Source organism: Hippocampus zosterae, chromosome 9 (genome assembly GCF_025434085.1).
Source record: "Hippocampus zosterae strain Florida chromosome 9, ASM2543408v3, whole genome shotgun sequence".
Taxonomy (NCBI): domain Eukaryota; kingdom Metazoa; phylum Chordata; class Actinopteri; order Syngnathiformes; family Syngnathidae; genus Hippocampus; species Hippocampus zosterae.
The window spans coordinates 17,434,279-17,456,614 of NC_067459.1; the positions used below are offsets into that span (position 1 = coordinate 17,434,279).

Below are 22,336 nucleotides of genomic sequence, written 5' to 3' on the forward strand. Positions count from 1 at the left end.
GACCCAAAATGAGGCTGCGAGCAAATTAAAACAAAACATGTATTTTTAGTTTGAGTTTTCCGCTACAATAACTACATGCCATAGCTGTTAGTTTACTCCGTGAACAAATGCAGTGCAGCTCAGCATCTGACTCACGGACGTCATGGCAGGTGGTATGATCAAGCCAATTTATAATGGCTTTTTCAAATATATGTGTTGTCAGAGGCTATCTTTAAACAAAACATCTTTGAAGTGAGCCCAAACTTTTTAAACGGTAGTGCGTTTCAATACAAACTAACGCTGGCTGGTGGACATGCTGCCTTACAAAACACATGGAATCAACATGCAGGCATGCAAAAAAAAATAAATAAAAAAAAATAATCCCCTTTAGTTTGTGAATGTTGCCAGGTGGCTCATTTGAGCACTGAAAATCCTAGATGCAGACAATGCTGCATGAAGAATGAACAAGGCACTGTAACATTTGGTGCATTTGGATAGTGCGATGTATGCAAAGGATTTTTTTTTGGGGGGGGGGGGATTTTAGGCCAATAAGGAATGACTGTAGAGGGAGCCCTCTTCACGGCCACAGCGAGGTAAAGAAACTCTTCTCGTCCTCCTGCTCATATGCTCGTTTTTATTTAGTACTGAAGTCCCAAAAGAACACAAGAATGAATGCCTTCATTCTCTTTCCCTCAGTGGAATGTTGGCAGACTTTTGCCAGAAGCGTGAAGGAATAATAATTGGCCTTGTCGGTGTGCTTTGAGACGCAAACATTTGCTTGTTCGACTTAATTCAAGAAAATAGAAGACTCTGCCTACGATGCATCACAGTGACTACACATGGATGGATAGATGGCCAAGCGGCTGGATGGATGAATGGAGAAAGGGATGGATGTCAGTACCCCCCCTAGCTGACCTCCTGATGCTGGAAATGTGTACGAAGGTTTGAAGTGTGCAGGCGGGGACTACTTCCTTATGACAACCTCGGGTGTCTCGTGACATGGATGACTGGCCGGTGTGCTTTTGACTGGGGAGCTCAACGGCACCCGGGCACAGGCCCCATGCACAGTGTGTCCTCCTCGCCGATCGTTTCCAGCTCATCGGTGCGCACGGCGTGCGTGATGAGCTGCAGCTCCTCGGAGAGCGTCTCGCTGCGGTACGCCACCCGGATGTCGGGGAGGTTGGTGCGGCGGATGTCGTTGCTCTCTGGGCCCTCTTTATAATAGTTGGGGCCCAGCCAGTAGCTTTTTGCCTGGAGATAACAATTTTCATATGAAACAAATTATGGACTATTTGATACAGATGAAACATGTATCATGTTAAGTATAAATAACATTTTTAAAAAATCATGTTAACATTGCTCTTCTGTTTTATATTTTCTTCGAAAGTCTCATCACGGGTGAGCTATGTTCCCACTACCCCTCCACTACCCCTCCCCTTTGTTGTTTTTTCTTTATTTTAAGAACAAAACAAACTCTTTAATTCCACAAAACATACTTGTATGTCTGTTTAAAATTAGGCCCCGCCTACCAAGGACGGACTTGTACTCTGTCTTTTTTTTTTGCATCATAGAGGAGGAGGGTCTGATTGAATCTATGAACGATAAGCCGTTTGCATTGTAAATCATGTAAAAAGGGGACCAGTAGGTGGCGGTGGTACCTCACGTGCTTGAAATGCATGTTTTTACAAAAAGCTCTTTTTCTCCGTTTTTTTGCCCAGGAATCTTATGTGCCGAGAAGGAGAGGGGGAAAAAAATAACTGAAGGCAATTAGCGTCCCCAAACGCATGACCAACATTACTGCCTCCGCCACATCCCTACTTTGCACAATTATAGATGTGTAAAACAAAGCCATGACTTGCATAAAAATCAAGAGAGCAGTTTACATTGTGTGAAAAGCCACTCATCAGAACACTGTTTCTTGCCAGCTCGCACATGTCACAAGAACTCAGCTTCCAGACTTGAGTCGCAATGCTGTATTCCTCCATGAGAGGCTCCTGCACACACACACACACATATCGCCTGTTACGTCTGACCATCTACTACGCAAACTGTCCTGATTCGCTAGATGGAGTGTCCTCGCGCTGACCTTGGTGAAGTGGAACTGGAGGGGGTCGTCTGTGGACAGAGATACCACGAGGCCTCTTGACAGGTACTCTGGTAGCGGATTGCGGTGGTAGCTCAGGAAGAGGCTATTGTTGCTCAGAGGGGACATGGCGATGCCGATCTGGGCCAGATAGTATAAATACTGCAGCACAGGGGCCTGAGGGGAAAATGCCAAAGACATATTTGACCATAAAAGTGAGTCTTACATTTGGCTTAACCAATTTAAAACCTCTTATAATAAAATACTAAAACCTGCAAGTATTTTTGTGTATTGCGTAAAAAAACAAAAACCCAGCAATAATAATATTTTTTGCGGATTTTAATGGGGCTAATTTGGGCCACTTTACTCAGTTTGGGTGATGAAGCAATTGGACCCCATCGTACACTACTTTGAACCCCCATTTATGGCAGGGCAAAAGTTGCACACACCAGCAATAGGTAAATAAACATTTTAAAAATAGTTTTACTCCCATTTTCAAGTGTTCAAATACACTTTGGCATTGTATAATAATTACAACGATTGTCTCAATGTACAGTATTGTGCCAAGGCATAGTGGTTGGGAATCATTGACAGTGTTTTCAGTAAATGTATGAAAATACTGTACTGAATTAAAAAAAAGATATATAAATTTAAAAATAAAGAAAACAGCTGATGATGTACGATAAGCAAGTGCGGTGCTGACCTTTCTGAGCAGCAGACCATGGGAGATGTTCTCTGATAATATGAACCCTGACACCAGGTGGTGGATTGGCCCAGCCTCCCCACAGTGTGGTCGCAGCACAAACGTATGAAAGCCTCGCCTCCTGTTTTGGACAGATTTAAAAAATATATATATGATTGACATGTCAATATATATATATATTTTTTTTTGCAGCATTGGGACAGAACGCTACCTGCGAAGGTGGTTGAGCACGGTCATGTTGGCGTAGGTGTAGTAGAGATAGTAGGAGTAGGGCGGGTTGTCCTCCTCTCTCCAGTTGGCTGGGAGGGGACTATCCAGATTGAAAATATGGTGCTCAGGTTTGGACTCATCATCCACGCTGTCAAAGCCCACCACCTGTATGGCAGGGGGGAAGGGAATTTAAGTCTTGCTAGGTCGTGGCTGAAAAGGTGAAAAAAAATCGACGCTCACGTGCTCCAGGAAGAGATGCAGCTCGCGATGGCTTTGGGGGTTGATGGTGGCTTCAAACAGCGGCAGGAAGATGTTCTCGAGCATCTCCTGGAAATTTGCCAGTTGCTTCTTTGTCCGATACACGTCGCTGTGGGAAGACAATGCTTGTGAGAATTTGTTTACAAACAAATAAATACACACATACGTAAGGGTTGAAGCTGTCCACAAATAAAACTGCAAACCCCTGCCAAGCAGAGTAGGTATCGGCACCAAACTTTCGCAGTCGCTATGCCACTTGTGAACGGGTTCTTTTGGAATGAAAGTGTCACTTACAAAAGACGAGGCACCTGGATAAGCCAGCGCACGTTATCAGAATACACCCGGTGTTTAACAGCCCACTGGGCCAGCTTGTTCCATTCGTCTCTGGAGCGACCATAGATGGACAGACGTAGCTCGGAGTTCTGGTACTTGCTCTCCTCAAGGTCGGACATCACCTCCTGCATGAACATAAGAACACTTTTTTTTTCTTCCTTCGAGCCGTTTGTTGGTTTATCATTCAGATTTGAAGACTCAAAAATCTATGGGCCTGAAATTCTAATTTACAGGAATCCTAACTAGCGGACATTGAATTACTTAATAAAAACATGACATAATGAAATATAGTTGAAAAGAGTTTTTGTCACAATTTCTTCTTAAAATGATCATTGTGATGTTGGTTTTGGTGCACGACAGACATGGATATAAAGGTGACTCAGCTCCTCTGGGATTTTCAGTACAGCAGTAATATTGCTTGTTGTGCTGCACATTTTGTCTTCAGAAATCTCTTGCTTAAAATGATAACATTACGGTCAGAGTGATGCAAATTGTTAGCCTGTGTGCCAATGGTGTTTTCCATTATAAGTGAGCGTTAAGATTTTGGAGGCTATGCGATTGTTTTAATTACACAATTATTTAATTATTCTGGTTTCGTGCTTAGATTGACAGCAGCCTTCAGCTACAAGTGGCAAGAAACAGCTCGAAGCTTCTCATTTGAATGTTGACTGACGTCATCTGCTCAACTGATGCTTGTTGCGAAGTCACTTTGGCAGACAGTCAGTAAATCTGCTTGCGGCACAGTCAAGCTTGTGGCCAATTTTGCATGAGCAAACCTTTGGTAAATTGGGCCTGAAGATGCTTTTTACAAACCTTGACTATGTGTGCAAAGTATTTCCCCTCAACATGATTGTCAGTCTTGATGAAGATCTCTCTGAGGATCGATTCTCCAATGGGGTTGTATTTGGCATTGAATTTGTCAAAACGATGGAACGTGTTGCGGTCCTGTGAAAAAAAACAACAAAAAAAAACAAGTTAGCTAGTCCAATTTATTATGATCACTATATCCTCAGAGGCGTTGATATCTGGTCCTCCTTGCTGCAATCGCTCACCGCATGCATATCAAGCGTGTCGACGCTCAGGTCGAAGGCTGTCAGGTTCATGGTCTCAAAAACCTCCTTGAGGGTTTGACCTCGGCCATGCTCAATGTGAACAATCTCCCCAGGGTATTTTTTCATGGCCCTCTTGATGAAGCGCAGCAGGTGCTTCTGGTTCATGCAGGACGACGCGTGTATGTGTGTGTCTACCTGCATTGATACACACGTCATGTTTGCAATCTTCAAAAGGCAATTTGGTCAATTACAAACAAACACCAGGCTTTTCGTAAAAAGTGGCATTCTTTTCGCTGAGCCAGCACCGTTTGGTGGATCTTACTTTACGTATGTTGTAAAAGTCTCTGTGAGGAACTTTCTTCTGGGCTGCCAGCTCCTTCATCTCATTTAGGAGGATGTGCATTTGATATTTGGAGCTTAAATACTGTAGCCGCCGGTAGCAAAAAGATTTCCTGTTAGAACAGACAAAAGAAAAAGTTATTGTCACCCAGAGTCTGGACCACCTCTGCTAGAGGATTAAAAAAAATCCATGGCAGAGATAAAAAGACACCAGAAAAGACGAAAACTGAACCAATTGGGTGTTTTTTTTTTTTACTGATACTTACACTGGGCCATTAATGATAAGAGCCATCATGACGTTCATGTCTGCGATATATTCTTTCAGGTCAGGATACGGCAGGTCTAATAGGGTACTTCTGTAAATGTGGAGATGATGGACAGAGTCAGATGACACAGGCACTGATTAACCACAGTCATCCATATGCGGGACGCATACTTCTCCATGGTGGTTTTCTTGGTATAAACATGCATGACTCCATCTATCATCTTGCAACCATATCCCATATCTGAAGGCAGACTTTTGGGGTCCAGATTGTCATAAGGGTGCGTCTCAGAGACGGGTGGGTGGACAGGAGCATCTGTACAAAAAGAAATGAATAAAATAGTCATCAGAATCTAGTGGAGAAGTTGCATCATCTCAGCTGCTGACTGTTGTGTTCAAAACGGCAGCACAGATCTTCCTCGGGGAGGAGAGTCAAAATGTCTAATCGTGCACAAAACAACATGGTTGAATTTGGGATCGATTTCCGTTTGCTCCACAGGAGACTGCCCGATTCGGAACAACCCCTAAAAATGATCCAGAAATGAACAGTAACAAACCAAAAGTTTTGAAAGATGCTAAACAGAAATACAGAATTGGATCACAATGTGAGATTGTCGAACCCTGAAACCAGCACAAATCTGCAGTGTAGCCTAAAAAAGGGAGGGGTGAGGGGACAAAAACCATCGGTGATGATGAATGTGGGGAAAAAAAGCTTCAATTTGCTAGGGAGCATAAAAAAAACTGTATAGTCTGGAGCAAAAGGAAAAGGGGTCATGCGGTCCGATGAGTCCAGATTAGGAAAGAAGAAATCAGGTCAGATGACTGAATTTGGAATGCTCATATATTTCCCTTGATGGCACACATTTTCAGAATGAAATGCCGAGATCTACGAGAGTCAATTACACAGTTGTTCACGGAGGCATCATTTCTGACATTTCAGAGAAGCCTAAAACCCCAAATCCCCATGAGGAGCTACATCAAAACAATGCCGCCGTGTCATCAAAACTAGAAGGCGTTTGACGAAAGGATTATAGCATGTGACACAACTGAATGCATGTGATACCAGCGTCGACGGGGTTCTCGGGGAATTTGTCATAAATTCCCAAGTCCAGTAGCTTCAAGCCAAGGTCCTGCAAGGCGTGAGCTGTCGTCTTGCAAAAGGACTGCAACGACCTGTTGATGTACTTCTCCCGAATGAACAAAGCCTTCACCACACACTTGGCAGCATCAACCAGGTCAGTGAAGGGCACCTGAGGAGACACTCCCGGTTGTTATTTTTTCCCCCCAAAAGACAAGAAACAAACTACGAAGACTTCCTCACCCCGCATTTTTCCTCTCCAGATATTGAAACCCGCTGATACTCCCTCTCCATTGGCACTTCCCGCTCCTTAAGGCCATTATCAACGGCATCAAGACTCTTCCCCTTCATTAATCTTAATAGGGGGGCAGAGAAGACAGTGGTGAGTTTCAAATCAGGTCAGCGGAGATTCATACCACCGCATAAAAATGAGGAAACGGCTCAATTCATCTCTGGCAGTTTGGGCTTTTTCTTTTGCCATCCAAGTTTATTCTAGAAGCCTTTCAGCCAGAACACGGAGCATCTTTCAAGTCCCCAGCTTAGGCAAGAAGACGGCGTTGCACTCATAATGTCGCCAAAGAGCTGCGTAGGAAATCACGAACCAAACACTGAGGAGAAGTAACATATATCACATCTCAAAAATATTTACAGAAGTTACTGGATATACAGTATTGCGGTTCTTCCCACCCTTCATTGAACCCGGGCAAATTTTACATTTGGAAAAATCTCACGGCACACCAAACAAAACTTCGCAAAAAGTATATACTGGACTCTGAAATTATGATTATTCTTCTCACCCGATGTACTCACAAACGTTAATCTGTTGTATGACTGAACAAGTTAAGTGTATTTTCCGCCATCTAGTGGAGGAGCATGTCATTGTTAGCGTGCATCGCAAGCATTATTTGGCATCAAGGAAATAATTGTCAGCACAGTGACATAACATTGGCAGATCTCACGCAGCCCACCTGGATGATCTCTTGTCACACGCGCGCCACGATGGTGAGGAACTCACCGATTGGTCGAAACTCAAGAGCAAAATCGCAACGTGAAGCGGCGCACACTCACTCGAGGTCTGCGGCACTGTCGATTTTCAGGAAGTCCTGTTTGGCGCGGAGCAAGATCTCGGGCTCAAGCCTTGGCGTGCGAGGCGGCAGCGCAGGGAAGCGTGTAGGGGGGGAGGGCGGCGGGGGCAGATTTGAGGTTAAGCACACGAACAGACTGTGAACAATGGTACAGTATATGCACTACACACGCACACAAGAGACTGCTTAAAGAATTTACGGAATCAAGGTGAGACATGATCACCCAAATCATCAGATTAAGTCGTGCGGATTTGCAAAGCGGCAACCCATCTCCTTGTGTGCTGTGTGTGTCCAAGCGAGTAAGCGCAAGTGAAAGCCAACACTTTTTATTGGGTCTGCTCTGTCGGAGAATGCAAATGTACAACTTATGCGCGTCAGCTTGAAGTTCCTCACTTGATGTCCTGGCTGATCTGCCTCTCAAGTCTGTGCCGGCGCTCCTCCAGCTGCTCGATGGGGCTGTCCTCTGGGAACTCGTAGGGGGCGCTGCGCATCTCACTTTCTGCCATGCTGCGCGTGAACAGCTCCTGGGCGTCGGCATCAAAAACACAAGTCACCAATGTGGGGAAACATGTGGGCTCGTGCTTGGGAGCGGAAAAACAAACAAGAACGAAGACCTCGGCCAAGGCTAAATCATTTATCATTGGCAAAGTCAATGGTTCAGGGAGTCCAAGCTTTGTATAGATCCAAGGAGCTCAAGTGTCATCTAGATGCAGAATTTCGCAATGTTAGCGCATAACCCACTCAGAAACCTAACAGCCTTAAATCAGGGTTCCCACTCTTCCACTTGCTTTTTATTGATGGGCCTTTTAAGGACTTTAGAGGGCTAATTTAGCCATTTTTAAGGACCTTTCTCCATTCAACAGAGGATTCACGGTGGATTTAATGCTCACTTAGCAATATGCGGGCTGAACAGAAAGCCACATCTCACCGAGCTAGTGTTCAAATCATTGCTGCCAAAGGAAGGGCACATCTTTATTTTTAGGGGCAATCAGCTAACCCTTTATTTGACATACTGCATGTCAAATTTTCATTTTCCTACCTGTAAAATGAAAAAAAATTGAGTTCTCAAAAAACAAACATTTAGAAAATATAAAACTTCAATTTATTTTCAAATAAAAATACATTTTTATGGATTTTAGAAACTTTCCCTGAAAATTAAGGACAATTAAGAACAGAATTTTACAACTTTTTCATGGATATTTATGAAATTTAAGGACCCGTGGAACCCTGTAAATTCCAATCAAACCACGAACGAACACGTTGCAGATTCATTCTCACCTCTGCAATTTCTTTGTACTTCTCTTCCATGGAGGTGCGCAGGTCAACCGGGAGGTGTTTCAGAGTGACGGGGGTTCCTGGTAGGGAACGTTGGGGCTTGAGTGGTTTGGACCCAGACACACCACACAGATCTGTAGGCAAACCAGATACGCTGGTCACTGATGAGTTTAACCCTTTCGTGCACCCTAATAACATGATAAGATGTCCACTGTAGGAATCGCCGTCCCTGAAAGGGTTACATTAGAGGCGGTAGCCCAAAACCTCATTTGTTACTACTACTGATACTACAGACAGCGACCCGAGGAGCATCGTCTTTGTAAAGACTGGCTTTTGATGGATCACATGACAATGTGCAAGCTGCGTGTCCAATGTTTTGGTCAGTGACTGTAAATAAAACTGTACAGGCTAATGTGGTGTGGATGCACACGGGCCACGTGCGGGGTGTTCCGGACCATGGCTAAATCCCAAACAATGACATCAATCACTTGAATCACTTCGGACTGAAGTTGAAACAGCTGAAACAGAGACATTGTGCATCAACTCACCCAGCAGGCAAAACAAACAACTGTACCGTCTTGGACACAAATAGGAGAGACTTGTGGTAGACCCAAGAATCCAGAGTGTGTGTTCTGCTCCGTCAACAAACTAAAATTATAGTCTTGTTTTGAGTCACTGTGAAAAATATTTGGGCTGGCATTTTGAAAGTAGTAAGGACAAAACATAAAACGACAGCCTTCTCGCAAATGAGTCATCCACATATTTCATACGTACATCAACACAATTTCCTTGTCCTTGTTTTATAACCGACAATCGTCCATTTGAATTTGACTGTACGCAGTGGGCAGTGATCAACGTGAGAATATAATTCATGGTTGAATGTTCAGCAGAATCTCAAAAGCCTTCTTCAAGAGGTTTAAGAACCGCTGCAATGGTGCATATGAAGTGTCCTCAATGTCACATTTGTTCATGGGTAGGTCCGCACAAAGCATTAAGTTGTACGTGCACCTGAGGTTGACAGAGGAGTTTTCCGTTATCGAGACCTGCTGCAAACAGATGGCAGCGTCCACTCCACTCCGATGCAAACACGCCGAAAGACAACTAGCTGCACAATTTCTGTCTTTATGGTTCAGGGAGAAACAAGTTTGCCCCAAAAAATAAAAACTAAATAAAAAGCTCGTCCTGAGGTTTTTATTCCATCGTGAGACACAAGCTTGTTATGCAGCCTATGAAAGTGACATGTTCACTCACTGCAAGTGAAATGATGAGCAAAGGCACCGTAAAACATGTCAACGCACACACAGTCCTCCTCAGTTTAGCATGCCCTAATCCCCCAGCCTCCCCACCCCAGATAACTCTTAATCCAGCAATCCTGAAACTATTTATCTCGGTCGCATCATGTGACTATACCGGGGAGAGGGAGGGGACGACACACATGCATCCCAGCAACAGGTGCCCTACAAAAAAACAACAATTTGTTTTTGGTCATCATAATGACTGGCGTCCAAATCTCAATCTAAAGTAGATGTTTTTCAATGCTTGAGTTGACAAGTTACGTGTGGACAAAGATGTCGCCTGGTCTGTAAACAACACGTGTGGGATGCCCTTGGCATCAGTATCATTTGGACCCCTTTGTTGAGGTGCCCCAACAAAGGGGTCCAAGTGACTTGAATGTTTTTCGTTTCCTTCTTTTGCTCCAGCCACGGCAAAGGTGAGGCATTTCTTTGGTTCTTGGTGTGAATGCGTTGCTAAGGGTCGAGGAAGCGCCTCACCTCAAAAATGTCATTGGTCGTTTGTGAGAATGTATTTTGGAACAAAATGCTCCAAGCTCCTCCATCCTCTTTGCTCTGCCAGCATAACCTTTGGAATATTCAAGCTCGGAGGCCCAGGGCAACCAGTTTTGGCAGTTGCATTTTTCTCATGCGTTTACTCAAGCAATGTTGACCAAAAAAAACAACAACAACAAAAAAACAAGCTAAAAACCCACATTTTATATCGAGTCTACGAGTCCAACACAAAGCCAACTAAAAACTGGTTTCATGCTTCATGTTCACTTGTTTACTAAAGTTTCTCATTCAATAGCATGAGCAAGTGGTCTCAATCTAGCTCATATTACGTTTTTTGTCACACACTGTTAAGCCAAAATATGACAATAACTTTACTATGATTGCACGTATACATAGAATGAAAGTGATTCAGAGAACAGTGTAGAGAGAGAAACAGGAATTCCGTTACGAGAAATCTTATCACGCTTTTGGGTCACGATTGGCTTATGGTGACTGATTCAATCAACGGTTATCAAAAGTGTGACATGTTGCTTAATGGCCACTTCGAGAAGAACGACCAAGATAAGTACAGCGAGTGCTGAGAGCGTGAAGCCCTGCAGCGTTGCGTCTGCGCCGATCTCAGCCCCGTGTCACCGGCAGGCTGTGACCCCGAGTACACAAAAAAGAAGTGACGGGGTCATGCTAGGACATCTAAGCCCACAGCATTTTTATGACCGATTCAGTCACGCAAAGGCAAGAAAGCATGACAACAATGTTTTTGTTCCGTACATACGTTGGCACACATTAGGTGTTAATTTGTGACACACCCTCGCGCTCTCACGTGGCCTGCTCTCCCATTTCATTCAAATATGCATAACATATCATTATGATCTATTTAATCAATATTATGCAAGGTACTGTAAAAATTACAAACTCGGTTACATTTCAACAATGGATATTCAGAGGGTAGGTGTGAATACCTGAATTTTTTTTAATTAATCAAGATTTCTGCAATTTTACTACTCAGCGAAAACTGCGTCTTGCGTTATCGCCACAACCGAGCTGCATGGGTACATTTTAATAACGAGAAAATGTTCCTTTGCAAAGGTAATCGTACTCATTGACACAGTCATACAAATATTAGTTGAACAATTGTTTCCTATTGTGAATTGTCGAACTGTACAGCAACATTCTTAGCTTAAGCTGTCAATGTTGTGCCCCTGAAGATGACAGCTGTTACAAGGAAAGAAAGAGTTGAATCTGCACATGCACGGTTTAATTTAAAACTGTTTGGAATTGCAGGGGATATATTTCATAATTGATCCCCCCCCCCCCCCATTTACAGATTTCACTTGGTTCACTTCGAGGCTAAGGATAGACACAGATGATCCTTAGCAACCAAAGATGAGAATAAACCTCCAACTTGGGTCCTCATCTTGAACATGATCTTCTAGGTAAACAAATGCATGACATTTGCCAGGTGAAACTATTGTTTTCAAAGTTGTTAGGAGTGAGGACGTCAATGATTCCACTGAGAGGAGTTTGGCAGGAAGCATTTTCTCAGCTAACGTGACAGCCTCGATGAGGAAACAAGTAGACCACAGTCTGTCATACGCCATCACAGAATAACAACACAAAAATCATAAGACAAGCTGCTCACACAAAAACACCGCCCCTAATGTGTCTCATCTCTAATGAGACTGATCTTGACATTGAGATAATAAGGAACTGACGAAATGCACACTCTTGCGGCATGTATTCTCATTATGCTCTAAAGTGATTAAGCCAGGCAGGGGGGTGCAATGGGAGGGGGGGGGGGGTAACAGCACCATAGCAGATGCCCTGAATGACCACCCACTGCAATAAACTGAAGCCCATCAAGCTTTGCTAAGATCAGCATCATAGCAACAGAGCAGCCTGGCAAAATGCATGACGCAGCCGCTTCTTCCATATGTCCTTCCCCATAAGAAAAACAGTCTGTCAGCATACCACACACAAACAAGAGTTTCCCAACACATCATCTGGGGCTTGTGTAACCTTCCTTGAATGATAAGAACCTTCGGTGCCGGCCATAAAGGTGTTGAAACTTGTAGCACAGTATTCCACGTCAACGCAGCAGTCATCGTGAATGAATGTGAATGAGTGTAAGTTACAATACCTCCTCTCTGCCCTGTCTTGCTTTCACAGTTACTGTCGCAGTGGCCCGGTCTGATCTCCTGCGGGATGCTGGGACATTTAACTAGGCCTGGGACAGTCGGAGTACCCTCCCCCGCTGGCCGGGTACACAAGAGAGAATGACAGAAAATAGAGAGCGAGAGACGAGACCGTATATTCTCCCCTCTACAGCGTAAGCTGCTCTAGCGCCGCGATCTCACAATGTCCCTTCTTTTTCCTTTTGGCTCGTGCTGCTGTGCTGTCAGTATGGTGTTGAGCTGGTTCCCCCCTCTTTTCTGGCAGAGCCTCTGCCTCTCTCTCCCTCTCTCTCTCTCTCGTTTTCGTTTTCTCTCTTTTTCTCCTCGCGTGGCTCTCAGCTGCTTCCTGGTTTCCACCGGTTTGCAGAGCATTGGCAGCCCAGACTTTAAGCAAGCGGATTTAAATACTGGACTGGAACATACCATGGGGCAAAAAAAATGGGGGGGGGGGGGGTGCGGGGAGGGACCGGAACGAACCACCTCAGCCTCCATTGTGCTTGATATTGGAGGAGGCCCTTTCCTTGTGGCCACGCCCACTCTCCGGCCTTTTTTTTCCCTCCTCCTTGTTAATAAAGTTGCGTCACGATTGCGTGGCATTTTATTTCAAACATGGAGGCAAAAATCTTAAGTATGCGATATTTGCAGGAAAAAAATAACTCTGGGATGTTTTTGTTTTTCATGTTTTGATTCACTTGTCACCAGAGGATGTTTCACTGCGTTAGATTCATTATTGTTTTAAATATTTTTCATACTCTACTATTAGTAGGGTGAGCACATATATGATTAACATGAATGCTAAATTCATTGAAGACTCCAAATATTCCTCTGATGTGAATACTAATACTGTATGAATATTAAGCCTACCAACTGACCAAACTGAAGCGGTGGTGGTGTTTTGGGTTTTTTTTCCCAAAAGGGAAGCTAGTGCTATATTGCCTTGATTTTCATTCATTGTTCATTCATCCTAATGCTTGATTGTATACATGTTGTCTGTAATTGGCTAGCAACCAGTTCAGAAGCTCATTTTCAATCTATCAGGACACCATCAGCGGTTTATATAATGTGAACTCAAATGAACAGTCTATAGTGGATAACCATAATCAGCACCAACCCAGTGTTGACTCAGGCGCGCAAACACAAATTATCTAGTTTGTTAAGATGATTTGAAATTTAAGCATGTTTTTCATAAAAGGACATAAAACCTCTCTGTATTCTAAAGGGAAATTCATTTCTTGGCGCGAGGGTTTTAACACATGCCTCGCAATTGAAAATAGCATACAGTCAATCGTAGTTGGGTGGCGCACTGCATGTCAGCAGGTTAGTGAGTACAAATATTTGACTAGCCGCGGGTGCCTGTCACCCAACAGGAGTAGCAGTGGGAGTTTGGTCCAGCTATTTTGGTTAATTATAGAAATATATTATTTCAATCAAATCTCTCATAAAACCCATTTGTGACCTTAGGTGAGATCTCATCTCACCGGTATCACACACAACATATGTATAAACTGTGACTGACCGATGTCTATGTACTAGCAAAAGCTGACTGCAGGATAAGGGTGAGAAACAGATCGAGACTTGCTTTTTCACAGAGCTAATGAGCGGCACATGGGAGTAGCTGCGCGTTTTGTTTCCCAGTGCAAGGAATAAAAACAGGCATTGCAGTCAGGAGCAAATCTGGAACCTTGCACAAAAATTCCCACGTGAATTCACCACAAAATAGCACACATTGACTCCTTACGTGCATGTTGTGTCCAACTCTTTGGAGCCAACAGATGAGTTCCCAAAGGCCCTTATCTTCTCTGCAGCTCATCACACAGAAATACAAGCTATGTTGCACACAGACATATGCAGGGCCGATGCACACTGAGGATCATACAGTACATAACCAAGGAAACAATTTCAAATGTCTGTTTCGTATCAGTGCCACTTTTACAATATGCGAATATTGCAGGCATGCTTTATGACATGTCTCAGGGAAAATACATTACAGTGACATTCAGTCCAAAGGTAGAAGCAATAAAAAAAAAAGAATACTGTTCTGGCCGCACTCAAATGTACTTGCACTTGACTTAGTTATTAAGAGATTATTTTCAAATCTACTTTAGCGCTTTAACTCACATCATTGTCTGGATTCACTGGGCTTTATTCGCCTGAGTTCAAATTAATGAAATACAATAAACTACTGCCTATTCGCGGTACGCTATTCACAAATTCACCTTTTTTTTTCTTGGGGAACCTATCCTCAGCTATTTGTTGAAATCCGGCAAGGAGAATTTTTTTCAAACACGCTATAATGCTGTGTGGGAAGTAAATGAATAAAGACATTATAAGGGGTCTTAGCAATTGCTATCCGGTAATATATAGACAGGCCAAAAAGCCGTGTCCAAATTTTTTTGGGAACATGTGTCAAGCTGAGGCTATTTAAGCCTGCAGAGGATATGCTTGACCTTGTGTTATCTCTCCCACCTGTTGGGGTGATGGCTTGTGAAGCCCTCCCAAAATCGCTTTCCCACCACTGACAGACCTCAACACAAGAGGTATACTGTATGTAGCAGCAGAAAGGCATTGGATTTTCCATTCAAACTCCAAGTATGCTGCAAACATGGCAACGAAACTTTTCATTGAAAACGTTTTTCAGAGTGGTCTTTGGATGTCATTTCATCACAAAAACAGACTACTCTTAAGATTTTTTCCCCCAAACAGACAGGATCTAAATGACACTGAAATTGTATTAGAGTTTGCGATGAAAAAAAGAGTAACAGGTGAGTGTACTAAAACTACAGTCTCTTCAACGAACCCTTAACCGTAACTTGAATTTCAATAATCCATATTGGATATGCAATATGGCAAGTATGTCATGTCATGCGACAGTGAGGTTCTCTTTGTTATTGACTGAGGAGAAAACAAACAGCATAAAATCTACAAATAGTTTCTGGGACTGATGACAGCATCAGTGGAGGTTCGCAGCATGCGACTCAGGTGGGTTGTTTAAAAAAAAACAATTACACTGAGGTAACATGGCTCAGAGCAAACACAATGTCGCCTACAGCCACAGTACACCTGGCACTTGGCATGAGCATCTTGCAGCTGTTTTCACAAGAGCTGGAGCAACAATTCGGCCTTGACATACCGGTAGGTTAAATGTTTTAGTTAGCCTGTTAGTTTAGTAGTCTCACTATGCAAAAAACATAATCGCCAGTCCCACATAAAACTTTGTCAAGGGGTGGCACAGCTCCAAGGAAGAATCCATTTCGATGTGGAGTTTTTCTTCCAAGTCTGGAGGAGGTACCAAGTGGGACAGTGACCTACCATCTCCAGCAGAGGGCGATACTGTCAAAAAATATGGTTGCACCAGGGAGTGGGAACCCATTTTAACGCACATTATCGCCACCCACAGGATTTTACGTGTGCAGCTTGTTTTTTTTCAGTCAAACTTGGACAGATGTTCAGCCTTGTCTGTGCTCCACTGAACACTGTACCATTCATCTTAGTGAAAGGCATTTTTTAAAAAAATACAGATCTTGTTTTGGTTGTCATTAGACTATTGTTGTAAAATGGTTTGTGGAAAAAGGAAATGGAAAAAGGGAGGGATCATTGAAGATTACATGGTAGCGCAAAGCAGTAATTCAAGACGAGGATAGAAATTCATTCCACCTTTCAGGTAGACGCTTTAATAGCAACTTTATATCACAACACGTAGACCAGCCTGCTTTGCTACAGTGCTATATTACATATTCTGCTTCATGTGATGTCAATAGGGTCCTTTGGGATGGACCCCCCTGCAGATGTAGAAAATGACAAACTAATCCACATTTCCATGGGGGGGGGGGGGGGGGATCAACACACATCAGAGAATTGTTTCAAATCAATCGACATTGCGCTAAGGGTGCTGTAGAGTTGAGTTTATTTTTATACTGGTAACAATTCAAACACAAGATGCTCAAGAGACAAGGCAGCAGATGCTTCTGGAAGACAATTAATTTGTCATTAAAAGTACCATAAGATTGACAAGGACTTTTGGTGGTCCGTGTGTAGCTCTCATGACAGACCGGGCATTCAGTCGGTTCAGCCGGGCGACTAATTGAGAGCACAAAAATGGCTGCAGAGACCTCTAAGTTATTTATGACTGCAGCAAAGATGAGTTTCCTCAGCAAATATGGTATAGTAGCTACAGCAGCAGCTCCAGAAACACATTTGCACTTGGTCATAGCATGCTGCTACTGCTATACTGTGGTTCCACGATGAAATCAATATAAATGTGGAATTGCTTCAAAGTTGAATTGCTGGTTTTGTTTCTGCTTTACCTCAACCACCCAGCAGGCAGTGAAGCCTCCGCTTGATCAGGAATCATCTCATCGTACTAACTAATCGAAAAGCATATTCAACACCTCAGACATGCAATCAAAATATTGTGTTAATTGCTATGGATGTGGTGAAAAACCAGTACAGTGAAACCTTTAAAAAATCCTCAAAGAAATCATTTAATGAACCAAACCTCCCCAGGGCCAATTGTCACAACACTAAAATCTTTAGTTACGGTACAGGGGATGTTTTAAATGCAATTTCTTTTCAAATAAAGTGAAGTAAAACAGTATATTAAATTTTAAACTTGGACAATTCAAGCCTTTCATGAACAGAAGAATCATGTCTTTTGTGGGGTGAGGAAAATTAGAAGAAGCCGGAGGACTCAGAGAAACCCAACACAAGCACAAGGGAGAGCGTGATTCAATCCCCAAACTTATGAACTGTGAGGCAGACTTGCTCACCATTCGTCCATTGTCATGTCAAGTACTCTACATCCAGAAATAAAAGTTGTGTCATAATTTTAGGGAAGAAACCTGGAATTATAGGATAGTGAAATGTGATTATTATTTCTACGTTATCTAAACATACTCGTATTTTGCCATAAGGTGCACAGAAAATATCATCACCTCTTCATGGTGACATAAATGACAAAGGTAAACCAACAAGATAAAATGGCTGCACAGTTGTGCGGCACCCAAGTGCAAGCGGAGATAACGATGGCGCCTGGCCATGCCCAAATGATAAGAGTCATCATAACAAAGAGGACGGCAAGTGGACCCAAGAGCCACGTTTGTAAATGTCTATTTGTAAAATTCAAACTGAGCATAATGCATTTTGCATAACTCGTTTGAAAAAGAAATTAATTTCTCAGTGTGTACAAAACTTTTTTTCAAAAAGGCATAGCCTCCCACCTACGTCAATGCCTCTTCCCTTCACGCTCCTTTTTCACAGTGCCAAATATTTAGCTTTTCTCACTGGAAAGAATCCCCATCTCATCCTCACTCACCAGTGCTGGTGGTGCTCTGCAGGCTCGCCCTCTTGCGGAACGGGGACTTGGGCTTCCCTGAGCTGTCGCTGGTAGAGAAAGATGCTGACATCTTGCTGCCTGTACTCATGCGGCGAGTGGAGCAAAGCCAGTTAAGGCTGCGCACAAACCAGAAGAGGGAGGGAGGGAGGAGGAGCGGCTCCAACGCATGAGCTCCGTCTCACATTGGGGCAACCAGGCAGCAGGACCCACGCGAGGCTTTGAGAGGGTCCTCTGCAGCATTCACTCCTCCTCCTCCCAGCCAACCGTAGGTCAAGAGCAACTCTAAAAGCAAGGATTGCCCAACTCCTGCAGAGAGCCATCCTCCTTGGTTGCTGTAGCAACCAGAAAATAACCTTTAAGCAGCTAATGTAAAGGGATCCAGCTGCAGGAGGACACTGGTTGCGAGAGTGCAGCTGTATGACAGCCAGCTTGCCACAAAATGGGCTGAGCAGGAAGGTGAGCGAAGGACAAAAGTTTTTTTCCTCCAATGGTCTAAAAATAGCACAGATACACAACCAGACCGCAAAAAGGCAGACAAAAAAATAATAAAACACTTAGAAAGTGACGGGAGGCACTCAAACATACGAGTTTGTTTGAGTCATGGTTGACTGCTTGTCACTGTTAGTATAGTAACAGTGACAAGCAACTATGTTAAACAACCACATGATTTGCGATTCTTATTGTTTAGCCGTTCATATTTCATTCAGCAAGGGTTAAACACAAATTAAGTCCTTGTACACTGCAACACTAATGTTTATGACATTATTATTTTGTCCTTTCAAAATATTTGTGATTGAGATTACCATACATAGATGCAGATTAATAAGATTTTCCTACAGCAAGATGAAAATTCTTGTTATATTCATCTCTCATATTATTACAAGCATAAAGAATCTATGGGTGTGTGATGCAAAAAAAAAAAAAGATGATAACTGAGTACATTTTGGAACGCCAACTGCTTTTGCAGTCGGACGGAAGCAAGAACAGTCAACAGCACCACCTAGTGACAACAATTATTTATGCAGCTTGCAGTGAAATTCCTTAATGGACATAGACAATGATCAGCGTTGAAGAAATATTTATTGTGTCGTTGGATGTATATTTAAATTAATATAAAATACAGGCAGCAGGGTATCCCCGTGTAAGCACGTATGACTCACAGTTCCAACGTTTTGTAAAAAAGCAAAAAAACACTTAATTCGACTACACGCTCGCTGTGCCCCATGTGCTATAATACACTGCACATCTCTTAAAACCTGACAAAAGCAGTGTTGTCAAACAATTCGCTTGATTTGTAAAAGTACGTCCTGACCCAAAAGAATGACTTTGTACAATTCAATACTAAAACAAATACGTTACCTTAGCCATGGTTAGACAGGCTGGTGGGACAACAGCTATTCAAATGAACATTATTATCTGATCTATTATTTACCATGATAATTACGTACGGGTAAAATTAAATAGCACAACTGCATGAATACATGTCAAACAATGAGAGTGCACATTACTTGTACTCTTCATCTTCAACTATCGCCCAAGACCTTGTAATTAGGACAAAGTGGATGTATAGAAAATGTTCTGTATGGGAGTCACGTGACATCGTGATACTGGAAGATGCAAACAACCGAGCAAAGACATTTTAAAATACAGAAACCATAAAAATAATTTCTCAGACAAATTAGAAATGCGGACGAAAAATATTATTACTCAATTGGTGAATACAATACTATGAGAAATTGGTTACTTACCACCACCCGACATGGTTGCGGATGAATCGGAATTCGGGAAGCAGCTCATTAAAACAGGAAGTTGAGTTGCCTGTCAAAACACGACGAATCAATAGTTACTGTTTTTTTAAACCACTTTAGCATAACATTCGCTCGGGTATAAATGAGTTAAATGCCATACACCCCGATGGCTGAGCTAACTAGCCCCCACATTAGCTTTGTTGGTGTTTTAGTTTTTCTTATGGCAACGTGACCGTTATTGTCTAATTAATTATTGTACCACCAAATAAGCACGTTGTTTGTTGTTTTACCTTGGCTTTATAATGTCAGCATTTGCGTAGTTAGTACAGGAGCAATTGTGTCTTTATTGTTGAGTGCTGCATGCCGTGCACTCCAACTAAACCACAAATCGTTTCCGTCGCACCCCAGCGTCCCTCTTGACTCACTTCCCTTTTAGAGACACGATTGAATTAATATACAGCAGTATGATTTTTTTAATTAAAAGCAATAGTCGTTTTCTCTAGCACAATGTTGAACACGTGTATTCATAGAAATGTCCTGAGATGTAAACAATAAAAAGGTAATAGCCGCAATAACGTGCTGCCACATTGTAACTTTGAAGACGGAAGTCCATCACTTTTACACACCACGTGAACCTTTGAAACGAGAAGCTATCAGTTATTAACAAATAAGTAGACTGTAGTGCAGGCAGTGGTATGGGTGGCTGTCAAGACACTTTTTTCCCTTCATGTCCAAAGTGCCCTTTTGATGAGCTAAAAAAAAAAAAAAAGGACAAATGCTGATCAGTTTTTTTCTTGTAAACCACTCCCTTGTAAAATGTTTTTTTTTTTTTTTTTACAAATGTAGACGATAAATATGAAACAAAACAATGAAAAACACAAAGCACAGCTGTAACTCTTATGCTCCATGTAGTCGAACTCTACTGTGCAAACAGACCCAATCTGTATCCGTATACTAGAAAGGGGAGCCACTCTTACTGTCCATTCTGTTGGACTGAAATTCCACACTGTCTGTATGGCTGAATTCTGTCCAAAACGTCCTTGATCTACACTATACCCACGCTATGTTCTTAAATTAGCTTGCAGACAATGAAATGTCTTTCCTATCGTATTTCTGAAGAAATTCATCTTCTTTTCACGCTTCTCATCCGCCCCCGCACTCTACAGGGTCTTTTCGCATAATAGCACTTCAGCTTCAATGGCCTTTGCCCTCCTTCAAGCAGTCACTGCAAACCACTAACTTGAAAACGTGACTCTTTTTCCCTTTACAACGACAGCAGCACGCGTTCATACTTGTTTTCTGTAACAGGTTTTCTAATAATTTCCCTCAGGTACGAGCCACGCCAAATCGTTTTCATGCATTTCTCTACAACTGCGCTTTTATTTTCTTGTCAACTGCTGTGACGCGTTTTCAACAGTTTAAATACAGTTCAATCTTTTCAAAGTGTAAATTAAACATTAAAAATGATTCTCGATCTTATGTTAGGTGTTTTCACAGAGTGTGAAGGGAGTTTGCATAATATTATATATTAGATTCAATTTTGTTTAATCAAATGAAGTGGCAATGTCAATCAACGAACTGAACAAATACTCACACTATGAGTCCCAGGTCGTCTTAAAAATAACCAAAAGAAATTTCTGGAGTTGTATGCTTTAGTCTGTAATATATTCAGAGAAGACGCACAGATAAGGACTCCCATTCGAGCAGGCTCCTCCCACCACCCACAGCGGCACTGAAAAATGTCACGAGGTAATAATTGCCATGGGGATGGCGCATCCTGGCGGATCTGGGGGCGAGTTGACTGAGGTCCATCGTAGGGGTGTGAGGATTGCCACGCTCCACCATCCTCCATTCTGGAACAGAGAAGCTGCATCGTTCTGTGAAAAGTCTTTACAGTTTTATTTTGTTTTTTTGTTTGTGTTTTTGCTTTTGAGTTTGTGACAAGTCTGAGAAGCTACTCTGTATCGTGGGAGTCGTGGCCTTGTGGATCACAAACTCCTGGTTCTGCCTCATGCAAAGAATATTGAATGATGAGTTTCAAGAGCTGGAGTGGCACAGTCTCCACAGTCATTTGGTTGCTATGAAGAAAGGTGAGCACAGAAGGCAAACATTATGATCTAACTGGTCCATCCAGGTTCTTTTCCTAAACTCCAGTCGGCTTTCGGATCATGTCCAAAAGGATAAGAACATTAGAAGAAATTACCCTGTCGGGATTGTCATCTCCTGCATTCCTCCTGTGCAATCATGAGAACACTGATGTGTTCTTTTAAAAACATAGAAACTCTTTATTACAACCATAGCTCCTCAATGAACTTTTAGCTGTGAACGTTCTACACATGTGCAAGCCATTCTTTCATTTTAAAGATGATTAAAAAAAAACAACAACAACCTAAACCCATAATTGAAAATGCTTCACATCATTCACCACTTGGGTATACGTGAAAGAACATCAAGCTGATTTCAGCTCTCTCACTCCAAAACTATAGAATATCATGGTAACCCTGTATTCCACGTGAGTAAACCTGCTATTTCGATTACTTCTGCATGTAGTTATCATATTCAAGGTTTGTCTTGTACATAAAACCTGATGAGGCAAGTCAAAGAAACCGCTATATACAGTACATTTCTCCTCCGCGAGGAT

At 42.6% G+C, this 22,336-nt stretch overlaps 1 protein-coding gene across 5 annotated transcripts; it reads right to left on the reverse strand.

The window, feature by feature from the left end:
• Window positions 1–357: 357 nt before the first annotated feature.
• LOC127608009 (AMP deaminase 2-like) lies at window positions 358–21,522 on the reverse strand. 5 transcript variants are annotated; one of them, XM_052076817.1, is made up of 19 exons: window positions 21,290–21,441; window positions 19,696–19,765; window positions 8,661–8,791; window positions 7,776–7,906; window positions 7,366–7,434; window positions 6,541–6,652; window positions 6,283–6,469; window positions 5,394–5,535; window positions 5,224–5,313; window positions 4,941–5,070; window positions 4,619–4,813; window positions 4,380–4,511; window positions 3,528–3,691; window positions 3,216–3,342; window positions 2,977–3,140; window positions 2,766–2,886; window positions 2,066–2,239; window positions 1,863–1,973; window positions 358–1,230 (listed from the first exon to the last, which is right to left on the reverse strand). In XM_052076817.1, the coding sequence occupies exons 1-19, from the start codon at window positions 21,392–21,394 to the stop codon at window positions 1,015–1,017; spliced, it is 2,571 nt and encodes an 856-aa protein (XP_051932777.1). In that variant the 5' UTR covers window positions 21,395–21,441; the 3' UTR covers window positions 358–1,014. The 5 variants fall into 5 exon arrangements, with proteins under 5 accessions (XP_051932777.1, XP_051932780.1, XP_051932778.1 ...); XM_052076820.1 differs by lacking the exon at window positions 21,290–21,441 and adding an exon at window positions 19,986–20,127; XM_052076818.1 differs by lacking the exon at window positions 7,366–7,434 and having other exon boundaries at window positions 21,290–21,522.
• Window positions 21,523–22,336: the final 814 nt, after the last annotated feature.